Here is a 20,399-nt window from a genome sequence, read left to right on the forward strand (position 1 = left end):
GCTACACTCCAGCCTGGGCGACAGAGTGAGCCTCTGTCTTTAAGAAAAAAGAGAAAAAAGCCTAACTGTCTATTTCTAAAATAGCTAAACAGAAGACTAACATTTTGTTGAATTGAAAAGGGGATTTCTGAGGCCAGAGAGGCCAGGAATGGCTTCCTGCAAGATGCGGCTCTCACTGGACCCTGACGACTGCGGTGGCCCCATCTCAGGAGCGGGCTGCAGAGGGCAGATGAGGCCGTCAAGGCCCACGGTGGTTCCCCTTCATCTTTGAGCACCGAAAGCAAATGCACTGCCGAGTCAGCACAGGAGAGACACCGCCCAGGAAGCTGCCTTGGGGCCAGGATCAGAGACTGTGCACCCCCACCCACCCCCAGAGGACACTTCCTCTCTGTGGGACCCTGGCAGCTGGGGCTGGAGCTCCCTGTGTCCTGGGCACCAGTGACCCGCTGCGGGACGACCACCTGCTGTGACCCATCCTCAGCTCCTGGGCAGTCCCTGGCCCCTTCCCCAAACACGCACATATGTGCACACTCACACCTGAAGCCCTTGGTGCTGTAAGGCAGGCCCCACGCTCTCCTGCTGACTCATCCAGCCTCCAGGCCCAGCATGGAGACACAGTGCGCCCCTCTGTCACACCAGGGAGCTGATGCTCAGAAGGGGCCCCCAAGCCACAGAGGAAAGCAGCTCCCACCCTACTCTGCCACAGCCATGCTCTTCCCAGCACCCTCGGATGGGACAGGCCAGGGTTCTGTGCAGGTCCTGAGACCCCGGCACGGGCCTCCAAAGGGTGACTCTGCCATGCTCAGCTCAGAGGGTCCGCACTGCTGAGCAACTGTGAGCCGAGTGCCTGCTGTTCCCCAGCTTCTCGGCCGCCTCCCAGGGGTGGTGAGACCCTGATGGTGACAATGGTCTGAAAAAGGAGGCAGCATCCCTCATGCTAAATGGTGACACTTCTCAGTGACAATCAGCCTGAAGGAGGTGACGCCCAGCTTGCCGACCGTGGGTGTGCCCCTAGGCTGTGCCACGAGGCACCCTGAAAAGCAGAAGCCATATTGTCAGCCCACGTGGGTGTCCCACAGTCAGTGACATGGTGGCTTCTCTCGCAGCAGCTGGCTTTCCGCAGCCCTGTCTAGATTTCCCACTGATAGAACTGGAGGTGCGGTCCCATATTATCAGAATCACAAATGTCCTGCCCTTTGTTTTCTTTTTCTTTTTTGAGACAGGGTCTGTCACCCAGGCTGGAGTGCAGTCATACAAGCATGGCTCACTGTAGCCTCCAACTCCTGGACTCAAACAATCATCCCACCTTGGCCTCCTGAGTAGCTGGGACTACAGGTGCACCACCACCATGCCCAGCTAATTTTTAAATATTTTTCATAGAGATGGGGATCTCTACATCGCCCAGGCTGCTCTCGAACGGCTAGGCTCAAGCAATCCTCCCACCCTGGCCTCCTGAAGCTCTGGGATTACAGGTGTGAGCCATCGCGCCCAGCCCTGCCCTGACGTCTCTCTAGAAGAGATGGGCCCCGATCCCCCAAGGCTCCAGCAACACTAGCTGAGACTGCTGAAGCAGGCCCCTGCTCCCCGTGGGTGGGGCAGCTCCCTGCCAGATTTTTGGGTAATGATCCTGCACTGGAGGGGGAGGGCGTGGGGGCCAGGGGCACCCCAGGATGACTCAAACCCTCACCAGGCACTGTCTGAGCCAGCGCAGGCACACACTGATTAATGCCTTCTGAAGGCCTCATTCATTTCCAAAACACGGTAGAATTGCTTCCAGCCAAAGCTCGCCAGAGAGGGAGGGGGCACTCCAAAGACAGCAAAGCCAGTGTCCCACCTCCGGCCAGGCCAGCTGAACCTGCACATCGTGGGTCCGTCTGGAGCTGCCCACACCCCAGGGCCGGAGAGCCTGACTCAGGAGTCCCGGCCAGCAGGCAGGCAGGGTTCTTGGCCGGCTCCACTTCCATCTCCCCCAGGTGACTGAGAGAAAACACTGAGGCCCAGGCCCCACGCCCCATCCCCAGACACAGAATCAGTGTGGGGTATGGCCCGGGCTTCAGCATCTTTCAAATTAAGAGACTTTATGTGGGGCCAGTTTTAGGTTTAAGGAAAGTACCATACAGACAGTCAGTCATCACTATTCTTTAAAAGTTTCATAGAAGACTGACACGTGGCCTGGGTGAGCACCCCTGGGCTACCTCCCCATCCTCCCCAAGGAGGCCAAAAGCAAGAAGAACAGTGATCCCTCCCCCAGATCCCCCACGCGGATAGCAATCGAGAAGGCAGAACCCAGGCCCCCTGACCAATGCCCAGGGGGCAGCAAACCACATGTGCCACAGAATCGGGCTCAACACCTGTTTAGGTACAGCCCATGAACTCAGGAGGGCTTTTACATTTAATGGCTGGAAAAATACCAGAAGAAGAAGATTTTGTGACATGAAAATATTTACCATCTGGTCATTTAAAGAAAAACATTGCCAACTCTGCCCAAGGAGCAGCCGCCATCTGAGAAGGGGGGCATTCCCTGCAGGGAGGACACCCGCTCCCACTCAGACACAAGAGGAAACGGAACGATCGGTGTGAACGGGACGTTTCAGAAGCTTTCCTGTTTCCCTCTCTAAGGCCTGTCAGCTCTAGACTCTGCCTCTGTGCCAGGCTGTCCTGCTTGTTTTCAAGGCACAGGAAGGAACACAGCCGGGCCCTGTTTACGGCCCATCTGACCCTGCACTGGGAGCAGGTCCCAGGCTGCCCAGTCCACACAGCGCTGACCGCACTGAAGAGAGTTGCTCAAAACCTCTCCTCTCCAGCCTCAATGGTTTTCATTGATTCCTGTCTAGAAAATCTTCCCCAAGTTTCACCACCTTTCTGTGCGACCGATCAAAACGCAGTCTGTCTGGGAGCCTCAGGCAGGCGGCTCTAGATCCCCAAAGCTAGCGCTGGGCGAGCTCCCACCTGGAGCGAGGCAAGGGCTCCGAAAGGGCTTTTAGAATCAAAAGGCCCCACCTGCCGTGTCCATGGCGGACTCCCAATGCAAACCATCCCACTTGTCCGTGGGTTAATTCCATCCGACTGCTTCCCAGCTCAATCACACGTGGGGAGCCCCCGGGCGGAGGGCGCGGGCCCTGGGTCCCGGCTAGGCCAGGGTCGGGGAAGGGTAGGGGTGCCAGGCCGTGCAGCACCAAGCCACCCGGGTGTGCTTCGCGAAAGGGGCACCACTGCCCGGCAAGCAGGGAACACAGATGCCAGGACTGGGGACCCCTGCCCCGCCCTGACACCAGGCCACAGCCTCCGGGGGTGTCCCCTCCCCCAGACCAGGGCAGAGGCCGGCCCCGGCCCCTGCGAAACTGAGCCCAGTAGGGCAAGGGAGGACCAGGGAGGAACCCACACTATTTTTTTCCAAAGTGTGGGACCGCCTCAGTCCGGCAGAGGGGGGTGCAGTGGTGAGCGGGGCTGGGCCCTGGGCACGGGCGTTCGTTGGGCTCGGGAAGCTCCAAATTAAACAGCTCCAGGCAGGAAGCCCGCCTTCTCCCAGATTGTCAGGAAGTCCTGATGCAACTTTGCGCTTTTTTTTTTTTTAAACCCGAAAGAGAAAAAGAGATTCGTGCTCCCCCCACCACCGCTGCGGCCCTTCCCACCGGGGCAAACACCGCCTCGCCCGGCGGCCTCCTCTCCGCAGCGCCCCGGCGGAGACGCCAGCCGCGCTATCCCCGGCGCTCGCTCGACCGCCCCCGTGGGCACGCGGTGCCGTCTCCCCCAGCCGCCGCCGCCCTTCCAGCCCGGCCCTGGGACAGCAGCCCCGCCGCCGCCTGGCGCGCTCATGCTTCAGGAATGCGGGCGCCCGAGTCGCGCGTCCCTGGGAATTTCCGCGCCCGCTCGCCCGCAGCCCTCGCCCCGGCCGGCGTCGTCCGGTGTCCAGGCCGTGGGGAGCCGAGACGCAGCCCCCTCCCGTCGCCCCCAGGCGCCCGCCCCCCACTCACCAGCCAGCAGCGCGCAGGGCAGCAGCAGCCAGTACAGGACCGCGCCGAGCACGTGCGGCTCCATGGCTGGAGGGCCCAGGGCCCAGGGCCCGGCCCAGACCGAACGGACGCCGCGGCGCTATGGGGCGGTGCGGGGGCCCCGGGGCCGGCGCGCCATGGCTGACCCGCGGGGACCCGCGCGCCGCCTTCTCCTCTTCCTCCTTCTCCTTCGGCCGCCCCGCCGGTGCCGACGTCCCGGGCCCGCGCTCGCTCAGGCGTCCGCCCTGCCCCTCGGCGGAGCGTAGCGCTCAGCTCACTGGGGCCGAGCTGGGCCGGACGGCGGTTCCCGCCCTCCTCCGCCCGCGGGCCTTTATAAGCTCGGCCCCCGCCCGCCCTCCCCGGCGTGCCCGCCTCCGCGCTTCCCCGACGGCCCGGCGCGCCCAGGCACCCCCTTCGCTGTCCCGCGCGGCCCGTCCCGCCTCCGGCCCGCCCTGGTGCGTTGGGGCCTGGAGACCCCCGACTGGCGCTGGCCCGGAGCGGACCCCTCCCCTCCCGCAGTCTTAGCCCCGCGGCTCCGAGCGTGCGCGGCGGTGGGCAGGGGCGCTTCTCGCTGGGTGGGCTGCGGCTGGGGCCCGGGCGCTACATAAGGGGTCCCGGGGCCTCTGGCTCCCCCAGGCAGCGCCCCACGCGCAACTGCACCCCGCGTGCCCGAGCGACTTTCGCTTTGCTCCCCGAGGCGCGAGCACGCAGCGCCCCCTGGGGACCGTGGGGAGGCTCGGAGTTCCCGCGGCGGCCGGGCCTAGTGGTCCCGGAGGGAGCACGCGGGATGCTCGGGTCGCAGCAGTGCCGCGATCCGCGTTGGTCTGACGGGAGCTCCGGGGCTGCTCCCAGCCACGCCGGCCACCGCGCGCGGCTTTGCCCGGGTCGCTCTGGCGTGAGACGGTGAGAGTGAGAGCCACGGCCTGTGCACCTGCTGCCGCGGCGTCCTACCACGGAGAGGTAGGGTCTGAGTCCAGGGTGTTCGGGACCCTCACCCAGGCCATGGCAGTTTGGCCTTCGTCTGCCCTTGAGGTGGGCACAGAAAGAAAGAGGGCGAAGGGCTCTACACCGTTTAATTGGGCTCAGTTCATGGCTCTCAAACTCAGCTGCGTAAGGCAGGGAGTGGGGCTGAGGGGACTGTGGCCACTGAGCCTCAAGGCACTGGCAACTCATGAGAGCCCAGCACAAGCCCACACCCTCCAGCTCAAAAAAAAAAAAAAAGATGGCGGGGCAGTGGCTCAGGCCTGTAATCCCAGCACTTTGAGGGGCTGAGGCAAGGGGGTAGGGGGTCGGGGGATCTCTTGACGTCAGGAGTTCGAGACCAGCCTGGCCAACATGGTGAAACCCCGTCTCTACTAAAAATACAAAAATTAGGCCGGGCGCGGTGGCTCACGCTTGTAATCCCAGCACTTTGGGAGGCCGAGGCGGGTGGATCACCAGGTCAGGAGATCGAGACCATCCTGGCTAACACGGTGAAACCCCGTCTCTACTAAAAACATAAAAAATTAGCCGGGCGTGGTGGCGGGCTCCTGTAGTCCCAACTACTCGGGAGGCTGAGGCAGGAGAATGGCATCAACCCAGGAGGCGGAGCTTGCAGTGAGCCGAGATAGCGCCATTGCACTCCAGCCTGGGTGACAGAGCCAGACTCCGTCTCAATAAACAAACAAACAAACAAACAAACAAAAATTAGCCGGGCGTGATGGCAGGCGCCTGTATTCCCAACTACTCAGGAGGCCGAGGCAGGAAAATCGCTTGAACCTGGGAGGCAGAGGTTGCCGTGAGCCGAGATCATGCCATTGCACTCCAGCCTGAGTGACAAGAACGAAACTCCATTTAAAAAAAAAAAAAACCACCCAGAAATGGAGATTTTCATGGGAAGTCTAGTGTTTAAAGGCTGATATAGGCCGGGTGCGGTGGCTCACGCCTGTAATCCCAGCACTTTTGGAGGCCGAGGCGGGTGGATCACGAGGTCAGCAGATGGAGACCATCCTGGCTAACACGGTGAAACCCCGTCTCTACTAAAAATACAAAAAATTAGCCGGGCGTGGTGGCAGGCGCCTGTAGTCCCAGCTACTCGGGAGGCTGAGGCAGGAGAATGGCGTGAACCCGGGAGGCGGAGCTTGCAGTGAGCCGAGATCACCCCACTGCACTCCAGCCTGGGCAACAGAATGAGACTCCATCTCAAAGAAGAAAAAAAAAAAAAAGGCTGATTTACTTTCTCTGCAAGTCTCACCCTCTGGTCAGGCTTTGAAAAGTTGCTGCAGAGGTGGGGAAGTCTGGGAGCTTGCCCTGCAGATGGACTTGCAAAGGTAGAGGATGTATGTGTCCTAGAATTGTTAAAGCAGCAAAAAGCAGAAAAACTCTGCCCACAGAAGCTTGTCAAATAAATGATAGTGTGTCTCACAGTGGAGTGCTACACAGCAGGTAAAAAACAGAATCCAGCTAGGTGTTTCGTATCAACGTGAAGCTAAGATACAATGGCACTCTGTAGCAGCGGTTAGAGAGAATCCCGCCATTGCTCTGTTATCAAGGAGGAACAATTGCTAAGTTACAGTGCTAACAATTGGGAAAAGCAAGCAGCTACACTCAGGGCCACGCTCACCCACTTGGGGTGGGAGGGAGACCTGGTCTTCACCTATACCGTTTGGTGCTGTTTTAATATTTTGCTTCATACATAATTCACTTATTCACAAAATAAAATTAGCAAAATGGAGACAAATACTCTGAAAAAGATCTCTGCTTGCCAGCCAGGGAGAGTTGGGGCAGGCAAGGGCAGGGGAGCCCAACTGTGCCCAGTCCACTGCCCGTTCAGGAGTTTGGACTGTGTTCTAACTCAACCCCTGTTGCAGAAGACAACGCTAAGGGCCAGAGCGGGATAACCATTTGCCAAAGGAATAGACCGGCCTTTGCACCCAGCTTTCCAGATTCCAAGTCCAAAGTCACTCCTGTCCCACTGACCCACAGCTGGGAGCCCTTTCTCAACTTGCTGTTGCTTTTTATTTTTGTCACTGTTTAAAACAGTGATTTATTTTTTATTTTATTGTATTTTCTTGAGACAAAGTCTCCCACTGTTGTCCAGGCTGGAGTGCAGTGGAGCAATCTCGGCTCACTGCACCCTCTGCCTCCTGAGTTCTAGTGATTCTCCTGCCTCAACCTCCCAAGTAGCTGGGATTACAGGCGTGTGCCACCACACCTGGCCAACTTTTGTATTTTTAATAGAGATGGGATTTCAAAATGTTGGCCAGGTCTTGAACTCCTGACCTCAAATGATCCGCCTGCCTTGACCTCCCAAACTGCTGGGATTACAGGTGTGAGCCACCATGCCCGGCCAGTGACTTAGTCTTGGGACAGCAACAATGGTCAGGTCCCCTTGGGAGAGAGGAAAAGCCAGGGCAAGAGGGGTCACAGGGACTTTAAGCTTTATCATGCAGGTTGTAACTTTTTCCCAATGATAACATAGTCACCATTACTTGTCTATACTTAAAAATTAATTTCAGGCTGGGTGTGGTGGCTCACGTCTGTAATCCCAACACTTTGGGGGCTAAGGCAGGAGAATGGCTTGTGGCCAGGAGTTGGAGACCAGCCTGGACAACACAGCAAGACCCCATCTATACAAAAAATAAAAATTAGCCAGGCATGCCAGCCAGGCATGGTGGCTCATGCCTGTAATCCCAGCACTTTGGGAGGCTGAGGCGGGTGGATCACAGGGTCAGGAGTTCGAGACCAGCCTGGCCAACATGGTGAAACCCTGTCTCTACTAAAATACAAAAATTAGCCAGGCGTGGCAGCAGGCACCTGTAATCCCAGCTACTCGGGAGGCTGAGGCAGGAGAATTGCTTGAACCCGGGAGGCAGAGGTTGCAGTGAGCTAAGACCATGCCATTACACTCCAGCCTGGGTGACAGAGCGAGACTCCGCCTCAAAAAAAAAAAAAAAAAAATTAGCCAGATGTGGTGGTGCCTGCCTGTGGTCCCAGCTACTTAGGAGGCTGAGGTGGGAGGATCTCTAGAGCCCAGGAGGTGGAGGCTGCAGTGAGTAGCGATGGTGCCACTGCACTCCGGCCTGGGTAACAGACAGAGACCCTGTCTCAAAAATAATAATAATTTTGGCTGGGCACTGTGGCTCACACCTGCAACACCAGCACTTTGGGAGGCTGAGGTGGGTGGATCATTTGAGGTCAGGGGTTCAAGACCAGCCTGGCCAACATGGTGAAACCCCATCTCTACTAAAAATACAAAAATTAGCCGGGCATGGTAGCGCATGCCTGTGGTTCCAGCTACTCGGGAGGCTGAGGCAGGAGAATCGCTTGATCCCAGGAGGTGGAGATTGCAGTGAGCTGAGATCATGCCACTGCACTCCTGCCTGGGTGAAAGAGCAAGACCCTGTCTCAAAAAAAAATAAAATAAATAATAATTTCAAGAGGCAACAACCCCAGAGTCTGTTAATGGAGTGTAGAAACAAAATGTGGTCTGTTCATACAATCTGATATTATTTGTCCATAAAAAGAAATGAAACTCTGATGTACGCTACAACAGGGATGAACTTGTGTGTGTGTGTGTGTGAGACAGGGTCCCACTCTGTCACCCAGGCTACCAGGCTAGATTGCAGTGGTGCAATCATGGCTCCCTGTAACCTGGACCTCAGGCTCAAGGAAGCCTCCCACCTCAGCCTCCCAAGTAACTGGAACTACAGGCATGCACTGCCACACCCAGCCAATTTTTTTTCCCATAGAGATGGGGTCTTGCTATATTGCCCAGGCTGGTCTCAAACTCCCAGGCTCAAGTGATCCTCCTGCCTTGGCCTCCCAAGGTGCTGGGATCACAGGTGTGAGCCACCGCGCCAGCACGGGGCTGGGGGACGTGGAGGGAAGGGAGCCAGGCACAGAAGGAAGGCACCGTGTGGCTCTGTGTACGTGAAATGTCTATGGAGACAGACAGCAGAGGGTGGTTACCAGGCCAGAGGGGGAAGTGGGCAGCTGTTGTTTAACAGTGGCAGAGTTTCTCTTTGGGGTGATAAAAAGGTTCTGGAAATAGTAGTGTTGATACAACATTGTAAATGTGCTTAATGCCTCCAAATTGGACACTTAAAAATGATTTAAAAGGTATATTTATATTATGTACTTTGACCATGGTAGACAATTTTAAGAAATATGTACGTGGTTAAAACAATTTTCAGGCTGGGTACAGTGGCTCGTGCCTGTAATCCCAGCACTTTGGGAGGCCGAGGTGGGAGGATCACCTGAGGTGGCGAGTTCGAGACCAGCCTGGCCAACATGGCAAAACCTCATCTCAAATAAAACTACAAAATTAGCTGGGCGTAGTGGCACATGCCTGTAATCCCAGCTACTCGGGAGGCTGAGGCAGGAGAATTGCTTGAACCCAGGAGGCGGAGGTTGCAGTGAGTCGAGATCGTGCCATTGCACTCCAGCCTGGGTAACAAGAGTGAAACTCCATCTCAAAAACAAAAACAAACAAGAAACGATTTTCAAGCAGTGGACTCTATGCCTCCCTCGCAGCCAGGATCCCTCCCCAGAGGCAACCACAGTCTCTGTGTCTTCCACATACTGCTTTCCTGACTCCTTGTCAGGGACTGTGAGATTCGGGAACTTCTTGTTTTATTTCCCTGAGTGAATTCCCATTGGGTTCCCCAGCCTCCCTTTCCTGGAAACCAAGAACAGGAACTGATCAGCAGGGCACAAACTCCCACCTGTTCCTGCCGAGGGTCCTGGGTTCTTCTAAGGGGTGATCCCAGCCGGGGCACCGAGCTGGGGGCTCTGCAGACCAAACAGGCAAAAGGCCGTTTCTTCACAGGCAGCAGACAAGTTCCCACTGCCTGTGCATCTGATTCCCCGCCCCCGCCCCCGCTCTTTCGCAGCCCCAGGCGAGGGAGGAAGCCTGCGGTCACTGCCATCACTGCCTGCCTCTGTGGCAGCCAGGCCTGGTCCTCAGGGAAGCTCTGAAGCTGGGCAGCGTGTGCCCAAGCCATGCCTCTCACTGCCTTGAGGTCTTGGATAAGCTACAGAGCCCCAGGAGCCTCAACCCCCTCCTTGCCTGTAAAGCAAGGGTCCTGCCTGCTGCTGCTCAGAGGAGGGTTGAGTGAGACACCCGCGTGGAACACACCTGGGAAACAGCATGTGCTCTCCTGCCTTTTGGGAGGACACAAACTTCAGGTACTTCGCAGACAACTAACGTACCAGCCATGATATGCCATGATATCCCACGGGGAGGGGAGAAGAGGGGAGGGGAGGGGAGAGGAGGAGAATGGAGGGGAACAGAGGGGAGGGGAGGGGAAGAGAGGGGAGGGGAGGGGAAGAGAGGGCAGGGGAGGGGAAGAGAGGAGAGGGGAGGGGAGGGGAAGAGAGGGGAGGAGAGGGGAGGGGAGGGGAGGGGAAGAGAGGGGAGGGGAGGAGAGGGGAGGGGAGGGGAAGGGAGGGGAGGGGAAGGAAGGAGAGGGGAAGGAAGGAGAGGGGAAGGAAGGAGAGGGGAAGGAAGGAGAGGGGAAGGAAGGAGAGGGGAAGGGAGGGGAGGGGAGGGGAGGCCTCACTCTCATCCCCCATGGCTGGCCTCAGTAAACATCCTCCTCTCCCACCCACCTGCTCGCCGGGAGCCGACCTGCGGGCCCCTGCCACCTGCCTGCCTGAAGCTGGCATTCGGCTCCATCCATGCTCAGGGTGCTACCTTGCCGACGTCAGCAATGGACCTGCCTGGGCACCTGTGGCTTGAAGTCTGGCCTGGAACCTGCCTGCTGGCCTCGGCGGCCAGCTGAGAGTTAGAAGGTTGGCATTAGGACCCCGCAATGTGGCCAGGAACCCTGTGACAAACCCCTACCAGCAGCAAAGGGGGCACTGAGGCCCCTAAGCTGTGGCGAGGAAGCTGGGATGAAGACGCCGATCCGTCCCTGGCTCTCACCATCCCCACCTCGCCAGTAAAACCAGAGCCCAACTGGATGCGCTGATGGGAAGGACACGGCCAACACTAACCTGGAGACCAAGGGCCCAGGCCGGAGCGCAGATGCTGCCCCGAGTGAAGATGAACCACGTGCTCTCCTGCAGCCACCCATGTGGTCTTGTGGCCCCGCGTGGTCTCCTGGAGTAAGTGCAGTGCTCGGGGCTTCAGAGACAGGCACAGTGGGCTGGAACCGGGATCCGCCCCGCCCTCCAAGCTCGGCCCCCAGTAGGGTCTCTGAGGAGCAGCGGTGGCTGCTCCGGCCCTGCTCGGGAGGGTACAGAATTGCTGACTGCTCCGGGCAGCAGTGGGGATGAGCTGAGCATCACCTGGGTGAAGAGCTGGAAGTCCTGGAACCAGCCTGGCCCCCAGCTCAGTGCCCGTGGGCGCCTCTGCCCTGCTGACTCACCCACCCCCGCTTCTGGCCCACCCAGTGGCTGGCTTTCCTGGGGGCCTGGTCAGAGCTGAAAGGGGAGCGACCGGCCCTCTGCCGCCTGCCATGTCCTGCCCACACTTCTGGGTCCAGACCCTCCGGGCTGCTTGAGGGTGGAGCAGGTGATGTGCAGCCCTCAGAGTCCAGGCTTTCAGGCAGTACCCAGGACAGAGGAGGTTTTCACAGACAGTCCTTTCCTCGCTCTGAGGCTCCCACGTGCATTTGGGGCATTTGGTGACTCTGGCCCCATGCTGATCCCGCAGATGGAGGTCACAGTGAGGCGCAGAGCCCTGCGTGGGTGCCGTCCTCTCATGCCCTGCGGCTCTGGTTGGGAGCAACAAAGGGAGAAAGGAGGTCTGGGGGCATTCAGGCCCAAGGGAGCAGGACAGGGACCTTCTGTCTTCAGTCCCCTCCACTCGGCTCAACACAGCAGCCACACCCCTCCTCACTGCTCAGTCCCCCCACTGCACCGACCACACAGCCACGGAATCCCCCAGGGCCATTGTCCTCAGTCCCGCCTCCCCTTGGAATGCTGTCCCCCACCTGCCAAATCCCTCCTCCACCTTCCAGCAGTCCCTGCCTCTGAGCCCTTCCTGACTGCCCAGAGCTCACCTCACTCTGCTTCGACCCCTTGAGGCTCCCCTAGCACGTCCTCGGGGTGTAACCATCTGTGGCCCTGGGGCTCCCTGGAGCTATGTCTCAGGTGACTGTATCCCCAGGGCCATGAGGAGGTTCACTCCATGCCTGACGAGTGACCATGAGGTCAGTGGCCACTGCAGATGACTGACCACTCACCACAGCCACCGGGCCACAGCTCAGCGTGTCCACAGGCAGTGACGTCACGTGGGCCCTGGCCGAGCCCTTCCCCTGCCCACTCCTGCCCCTGCCTTTTGCTCAGAGCTTCTGTGTTGCCAGGGAGGCTGAGATGCCCAGGACCCACCCACGCCCATGGGCGCCATCCAGAGGGGAGCACAGCTGACCCTCCGTCAATGAGAGCTGGTGCAGAAACTCTTCTCCCCCCACCTGCACAGCATGAGGTGTGTTCCACCCGCTGCCTGGAGGACCCTCGTGTGTGACTGTGTGGTCGGCTGCACGTTGACATGGCCAGCTCCAGGACGCGCTGTCCATGGGCTCCTGTCCATCCTGCCTCACTCTCCCCGCCGCTCACGCCTCTCTGGGGTTGCCCACCCCAGCAGGAAGCCTCTGCCTCGGGCTTTGCCTTCCGGGCATTCGGGGTTGAGAGAGCCCCCATCAAGAAAGCGTGTGTTTCCGGGGCACTCCCAACAGCAGCTGGTCTGAGGACAGCGCAGACCCCACAGCGGGGGCCCCTGGACAGAGATAAGGCCCCCCACACCCCCAGAGGGCAGCTCTCCCCATAGACATGTTCGCCGCATGGGCCAACCACCCTCACGTCCACTGGGAACCTCCCTCTCAGGTTCCTTTGAGCTTCCCAGCCTGACCTGCTGACCTCGGCCCCAAGCTGGCAGTTACTGGGGCGGAGCTCAGCCCGGGGGCCCCAAGCTGGCAGTTATTGGGGCGGAGCTCAGCCCGGGAAACACTCCACACCTGCAGCAGGGCTACACCGTCCCCAGGCAGAACATCTCCCACCGGCAAGCCTCGAACCCGGGGTGTAAAGCCGTGACAGTCCATAGGGGGTTTTACCTGGGAAGTCTCCTGGTCCCATTAAAGAAAGAAAGCAAGCAGCCCAGGCCTCCTTATATTCCCACCGATTCCCTCCGCCCTCTATATTCCCATCCATTGCTACTTGAATTGACCTTTACAAGGAGTCATTGCCCCAGGGCGTGAGTTCTATCACCTGGGGCTAGGATTGTATCACCTGGAGCTTCCGTTGTATTATCTGGAGGTAAGGTTATATTTTATTTTATTTTATTGTTTTTTGAGATGGAGTCTCACTCCATTGCCCAAGCTGGAGTGCAGTGGTGCTATCTTGGCTCACTGCAACCTCCACCTCCCAGGTTCAAGCAATGCTCCTGCCTCAGCCTCCTGAGTGGCTGGGAGACACCTGCCCCCACACCCGGCTAATTTTTGTATTTTTAGTAGAGACAGGGTTTCGCTGTGTTGGCCAGGCTGGTCTTGAACTCCTGGCCTCAAGCAATCTACCTGCCTCGGCCTCCCAAAGTGCTGGGATTATAGGCAGGAGCCGCTGTGCCCAGCCCACCCCCGCCTACTTTTTTTTTTTTTTTTTTTAATAGGCAGGGTCTTGCTTTGTTGCCCAGGCTGAAGTGCAGTGGCACAATCACCACTCACTGCAGCCTCAGCCTCCTGTGCTCAAGCAGTCCTCCCACCTCAGCCTCCCAAGTAGCTGGGACTATAGGTGCATGCCGCCTTTCCTGGCTAATTCTTTTTTTTTTTTTTTTTTTTTTTTTGAGACACAGTTTTACTCTTTCCCCTAGGCTGGAACACAGTAGCATAATCTCAGTTCAGTACAGCCTCCACCTCCCAGGTTCAAGCCATCCTCCCCCTTCAGCCTCCTGAGTAGCTGGGATTACAGGTGTGCACCACCATGCCCAGCTATTTTTTGTATTTTTAGTAGAGACATGTTTTTGCCATGTTGGCCAGGCTGGTCTCGAACTCCTAGCCTCAAGCAATCCACCTGCCTCAGCCTCCCAAACTGCTGGGATTACAGGCGTGAGCCACCATGCCTGGCCTTCTTGTTGGGATTACAGGGGTGGGCCACCATGCCTGGCCCTCTGCCACCATTGCTAACCATCAGTGGCTTCCTGTTTCTTTTTTTTTAAGAGGAAGTCTTGCTCTGTCACCCAGGCTGGAGTGCAGTGGCATGATCTTGCCTCACTGCAACCTCCACCTCCCAGGTTCAAGCGATTCTCATGCCTCAGCCTCCTGAGTAGCTGGAATTACAGGCATGTGCCACTATACCCAGCTAATTTTTTTGTATTTTTAGTAAAGATGGGGTTTCATCATGTTGGCTAGATTGGTCTCAGACTCCTGACCTCAAGGAGCTGCCTGCTTTGGCCTCCCAAAGTGTTGGGATTACAGGCGTGAGCCACTGCGCCCGGCCTGGCTTCCTGTATCTTGAGGGCTGCCTATGAGGCGGGCACACTGCAGGCATGCTCCATGAACCCTTACGACAGCTTCCTGGGCAGACACTATGGTCTCCTAAGTGGGACCAGGTCATGGGCCCACACCACATGTGAAGGTCCCTAGAGAAGCCGGCATGTGCCCTCATCTGGTGTCCATTTACTCCCTCATCTGAACGCCATGGGCCTTTGCCCAGGTCGCCCAGCTCATTCAGGCTCCTCCTCAGACACAGAAATGTTAAAACAAGAAACCTAGTCTTACAGGGTTCAGACTATGGGCTCATGCCCATAATCCCAGCACCTTGGGAGGCTGAGGCAGGAGGATCATTTGAGGCCAGGCATTTGAGACCAGCCTGGGAAACATAGGGAGACCATGTCTCTACAAAAAAATGTTTTAAAAGTCCAGGCATGGTGGCTCATGCCGATAGTCCCAGCATTTTGGGAGGCCAAGGTGGGAGGATCTCTTGAGCCCAAGAGTTCAAGACCAACATGGGCAACATAGGGAGACCCCATCTCTACAAAAAATTATAAAAATTTGGCCACGTGTGGTGGCTCACACCTGTAATCCCAGCACTTTAGGAAGCCAAGGTGGGAGGATCATCTGAAGTCAGGAGTTCGAGACCAGCCTGGCCAACATGACGAAACCCCGTCTCAACTAGTAGAACGTGGTGGCGCACACCTGTAATCCCAGCTTCTTTGGAGGCTGAGTTATGAGAATTGCTTGATCCTAGGAGGCGTAAGTTTCAGTGAGCCAAGATTGTGTCACTGTGCTCCAGCCTAGGAGACAGACAGATCCGTCTCAAAATAAATAAAATAAAATAAAATAAAATAAAATTAGTTGGGCATGGTGGCCCTTGCATGTAGTCCCAGCTACTTGGGAGGCTGAGGCAGGAGGATCACTTAAGCCCAGCACCACGAGGGTGAACTATGATTGCACTCCAGCCTGGGTGACAAACAGAGTGAGACCTTCCTGGGTAAAAAATAATAATAATAAATAGACCTGGTCTTGCCTGTCCTGAGTGTAAGACTCCATTTCCCTTAGGGGAAGACCAAATGTTCCCTGAGGCTGAAACCCCTGAAACAGCCTTTCCTATCTGCACCTCCTCCTCACTGCCCAAACCCGGGAACCAGCCTAGCCCGGCTCCTGCCAGGAACAGCCTCTCTCCCAGGCTCTGACAGCTGCCTCCCTGCAGCTTCAGGCCCCGGGGAAGCTGAGTTCACAGTTCTCTGGAGAGGCGTAAACCAGCCTGTTTAAGGTGCGCTGCCCCGCTGGAAGCTCACCATGACTCCCCAGGCTCCCAGCACAGTGCCTGGAGCATAGTAGGTGCTCAATTAATGTTCTTGAATAAATGATCATCTTCCTCCAGCCTGAGTCCTTGAGCACTAAGCTAACCTCCATGTCTGCCAGGCGAGGAGCCCTCAGTGCAGGGCCACATCTTATTCACCCTGGACTTTTGGGGGCATCGGCTCCCCCTGGTTTGTAGTAGGGCCTTCAAAGTTGTGAAATCAAGGAACATCTATGAAGCCCCTCAAATGTAGACCACCTAGGGGTGCCTGTTGGAGGCAGGGCAGATGCCCACCCTCACCTGTGGGTGGAGAAGAAGGAACCCCTGGGTGCGTGTTTGCTTTGCACATGCTGGGAAGCAGCTGGGCCTTCCTCCTGGGGTAAGCACTGCAGCTCTAGAGGGTAAGCTGAGGGCACCACCCACGCGTTATTTTTTGTTATTTGTACAGTTCCAGCATTCTCCCTAAAGTGCCTTTTTTTCTTTTGAGACAGGGTCTCGCTGTGTCTCTGTCCTAGGCTGGAGCACAGTGGCACCATCATAGCTCACTGCAGTTTTTACACCTGGACTCAAGTGATTCTCCCACCTTGACCTCCCAAAGTGCTGGGATTACAGGCATGAGCCACCATACCCAGCCGTTAATAACTTTTTTTTTTTTTTTTTTTGAGACGGAGGCTTGCTCTGTCGCCCAGGCTGGAGTGCAATGGCGTGATCTCGGCTTACTGCAAGCTCTGCCTCCCGGGTTCAAGTGATTCTACTACTTCAGCCTCCCGAGTAGCTGGGATTACAGGCACGCGCCACCAGGCCCGGGTAATTTTTGTATTTTTAGTAGAGACGGGGTTTTACCATGTTGGCCAGGATGGTCTTGAACTCCTGACCTCAGGTGATCCGCCCATCTTGGCCTCCCAAAGTGCTGGAATTACAGGCATGAGCCACTGTACCCGGCCTAATTCTACTTTAATTACTTTTAAACACTATTTGATTATTGAAAAACTTTTTAGCATACTTAGAACAAGTTGGGAGTGTGAATCCACTTTTCAAGATGTGAATTTTACGAAATCTACATCAAAGATCAAATAGGCCAGGCACGGTGGCTCACGCCTGTAATCCCAGCACTTTGGGAGGCCGAAGTGGGCGGATCACCTGAGGTCAAGAGTTCATGACCAGCCTGGCCAACATGGTGAAAACCTGTCTCTACTAAAAATACAAAAATTAGCCGGGCATGAGGGTGGGCGCTGTAATCCCAGCTACTCGGGAGACTGAGGCAGGAGAATCACTTGAACCCAGGAGGCAGAGGTTGCAGCAAGCCGAGACCGTGCCATTGCACTCCTGCCTGGGCGACAAGAGCAAAACTCTGTCTAAAAAAAAAAAAAAAGGATCATATAATTCCATGAAAATGGAGCTTCCTTGAAACTGAGATGTGCTATAAGTGTAAAATACACACTAGATTTCAAAGACCGGTGTTTAGAATTGGTGATTATACTTAGAGATTATGTCACTGGTGATGGTGCTGATGGTGATGGTGGTGATAATGGTGGTCACGGTGATGATAATGAAGGTGGTCACGATGGTGATGGTTGTGAGAATGGTGAGATGGCATGATTGTGGTGATGATGGTGATGGTGATGGGGATGATGGTGATGATGATGATGATGGTGATGATAATGGTGGTGGTGATGATGATGATGGTGGTGATGGTGAGGATGGTGGTGATGATGCTGGTGATAATGGTGATGGTGATGATGGTGACGGTGATGATGGTGATGGTGAGGATGGTGGTGATGGTGAGGATGGTGGTGATGATGGTGAAGGTGGTGATGATGATAATGGTGATGGTAATGATGGTGGTGGTGATGACGGTGATGATGATGGTGACGGTGAGGGTGGTAATGGTGGTCCTGGTGATGATGATGTTGAAGGTGGTGATGGTGATACTGGTGATCATGAAGAAGATGGCAGTGATAATTACGATGGTGATGAGAAAAATAGTGTGGAATATCTCATTAATAAATTTTGGCTGGGCATGGTGACTCACACCTGTAATCCCAGCACTTTGGGAGGCCGCGGCGGGTGGATCACCTGAGGTCAGGAGTTTGAGACGAGGCTGGCCAACATGGCAAAACCCTGTCTCTACTAAAAATACAAAAATTAGCCGGGCGTGGTGGCAGGTGCCTGTAATCCCAGCTACTCGGGAGGCTGAGGCGGGAGAATCGCTTGAACCCCGGGGAGGCCAGGCTCTTGGCAGGCACTCATGAATACCAGCTGATCAAATGGATGGAGGCACAGACCCTGGTCTCCAGGTTTCTCCAGGGTAAATATCCACAGACAGGCGTTCTGGCACCTTGGCCATGATGGCTCTCTCTCCTGAAGGCACTTGAGCAGGCTAAGTCCTCGTAGCACCCCACACCCATAAGCCAACATGGCCTGTCTGGGGGAGCCTGGATGGAAAAGAGCAGAAAAGGGCCTTCACCTCCCTTACACTAGACTCTTATATTTCCACTAATGCAGCCTCATATAGATCAACCCTTGTGACCATGCTTTAATTACAGCATCTTGGGTTAGAAGAGCTAGAAACCCACTCAGAGGCACTTCAGGCAAAAGAGGCAAATATATGGGCAGGAATAGGCTACTTCGTTAAAATCTAGGGCAGCCTGGAGGGCTGGCAGGCCTCCCAAGAGACCACACTGGAAACTCTTCAAAGCCATCTGGGCTAGCGGCTGTGTCTGGCTGGCTCTGTCTTCACACCACAGTGAAAGGCAGCCAATAGCTTATTCCTCCTTGAGGCTCCAGTCCCAGGACAGGATCTGATTGGCTCAGCTGTGCACCTCTAGCCCAATCAGTTGTGACTGGGAGGCGGGGCTATACAGCACAAATGTGCAGCTGAATGAACTCCATCACTGCAGGTGAACAAGGCAATTTTCCAAGGACCCTTCCAAGGCAGAAGTCATCCCGAATGGCCTACTCTCCAGGGGTGACATTGAAAATACTGAGCAGTTGCCATGGCTGGATCCTGAGCCACCATAATTGACATGGGCCATTGCACTCAGGCCGGGCATGGCCCCCAAGGCACTGGGTGCCCCCTTCCAACCTGTTGGTTGTGAGTTGTGAACACTGGCCCCACCCTCAGCCTCCCAGCTCCCAACACTTCTGCAGCCTGGCCCCTTGCCCCACACAGAGCCAGACCCAAGCTACATTCATGCCTGCACTCTTACCAGCCCCTGTGCACTGTACTTCTGGGTCCAAGCTCATTCCAGAGCCTGCTTCTGCCCCCAGCTGGAGCCCCAGGGCTGGCCACGATGACAGCAACTGCCATGGCCCCTTCCCTCCCAGGAGGCTCGGGAGCCACCTCTTGAGGTGAGTGGTGACAGGTGCTGCTGTGCTGAAGTCAGGAAGGAAGCCCCCATCCTGAGGTGGTCTCTGGGAGCATCTCATGACCATGGGCCTAACCTTGGCCCCTGGCACGGCTCTGGGAGTCCAGCGCAGTACCCTGTGGTTCCGGCTGGTGGGTGGGCAGGTGGCAGGAGAGAAGAAATGCTGGAGTCGCCTTGGCATTTTGAAGGCCTTGGAGACGCCTCTGGCAGCATCCTGTCCATCAGCTTATCTATGGAAGGCAGGGACCGGGCCAAACGGTTGCACCAGCAGCCAGATGTGGAGCAGTTGCTTGTGGTTAAGTGCCGCTAACGCTGCCTCTCTGAGACCAGCTGTTTCTTTATTCTCAATGGGAGACAGAGTGGGGAGCCGCCACGTCACCAGGGGAGGTGACAGCTCCCTCCTACCTGACAAACGGTTACGATGCCAAGGATTTGCAAGGTCCCCTTACTGCAGATGGTCCTAAGGAGAGGATGCGTCTGTAATTTATGCTCCCATTACGGCTCTAACATTTTACATTTTCCCTCTTTCATACGTAGCCGACTTCTATTTGGTTTGTGTTCCACTATGACTCCCAGATCACTTTCTGCCCCCTTTGAGAAAAGCCAGGATCCCCATCTTGATTAGAATAGAATGGAATATTACAGCTGACGAGACTCACAAGCAAGGGTCGCCATGCAGAGCTGTGCAAGCTAAGGCCTGCACAAGGGTTCCTGGCCAAGGGGGCAGCGGGGGCTGAGATCCCCATGGCTCCACTTGTCAAGCCGTTTTTCACAAAGGTGCCTTATGAGCTAACTGCCCTGCTGGAGGTTGTCTGGTCCCAGGGGCCTTCAAACTCTTTTGTCCAAAACCCACAATGCGAAATACGCCTTTTCAAGACGTTCTATTTTCAAAAAATTCGAACATCCAGAGAAGTTGAATCTCATTTACCCCTCAGACTCTATCTTAATGTTCTACACTGTTCTTTTTGTTGTTTTTGTTGAGATGGAGTCTCGCTGTCACCAGGCTGCAGTGCAGTGGCAGGATCTCAGTTCATTACAACCTCCACCTCCCGGGTTCAAGCGATTCTCCTGCCTCAGCCTCCCGACTAGCTGGGATTACAGATGCCCGCCACCACACCCAGCTAATTTTTGTATTTTTAGTAGAGATGGGGTTTTACCATGTTGGCCAGGCTGGTCTCGAACTCCTGACCTCAGATGATCCACCCGCCTCGGCCTCCCAAAGTGCTGGGATTACAGGTGTGAGTCACTGCGCCCAGCCTGTCCATCTTATTTGATGCATTTTAAAGTGTCAGACATCTGTTATTCCTAAACACTTCTG

The 20,399-nt window shown here is 56.2% G+C and overlaps 1 protein-coding gene across 4 annotated transcripts in view; it reads right to left on the reverse strand.

Annotated features, from left to right (window-relative positions):
* PIEZO1 (piezo type mechanosensitive ion channel component 1) overlaps positions 1-4,301 on the reverse strand; it is a 69,236-nt gene extending 64,935 nt beyond the window's left edge. For 2 of the 4 annotated variants that reach the window (XR_010152469.1, XM_016930378.4), the window contains exon 1: positions 3,975-4,205. Coding sequence is in view for 2 of the 4 variants with exons in the window: in XM_016930378.4 (XP_016785867.3) it covers positions 3,975-4,038 (64 nt within the window). In the remaining 2 variants the exon portion in view is untranslated. Of the gene's footprint in view, positions 1-3,974 lie in introns of all 4 variants that reach the window. The other 2 variants (XR_010152468.1, XM_016930377.4) reach the window with 2 other exon arrangements.
* Positions 4,302-20,399: the final 16,098 nt, after the last annotated feature.

The sequence above is a fragment of the Pan troglodytes genome, chromosome 18, assembly GCF_028858775.2.
Source record: "Pan troglodytes isolate AG18354 chromosome 18, NHGRI_mPanTro3-v2.0_pri, whole genome shotgun sequence".
In the NCBI taxonomy this organism is placed as follows: Eukaryota; Metazoa; Chordata; class Mammalia; order Primates; family Hominidae; genus Pan; species Pan troglodytes.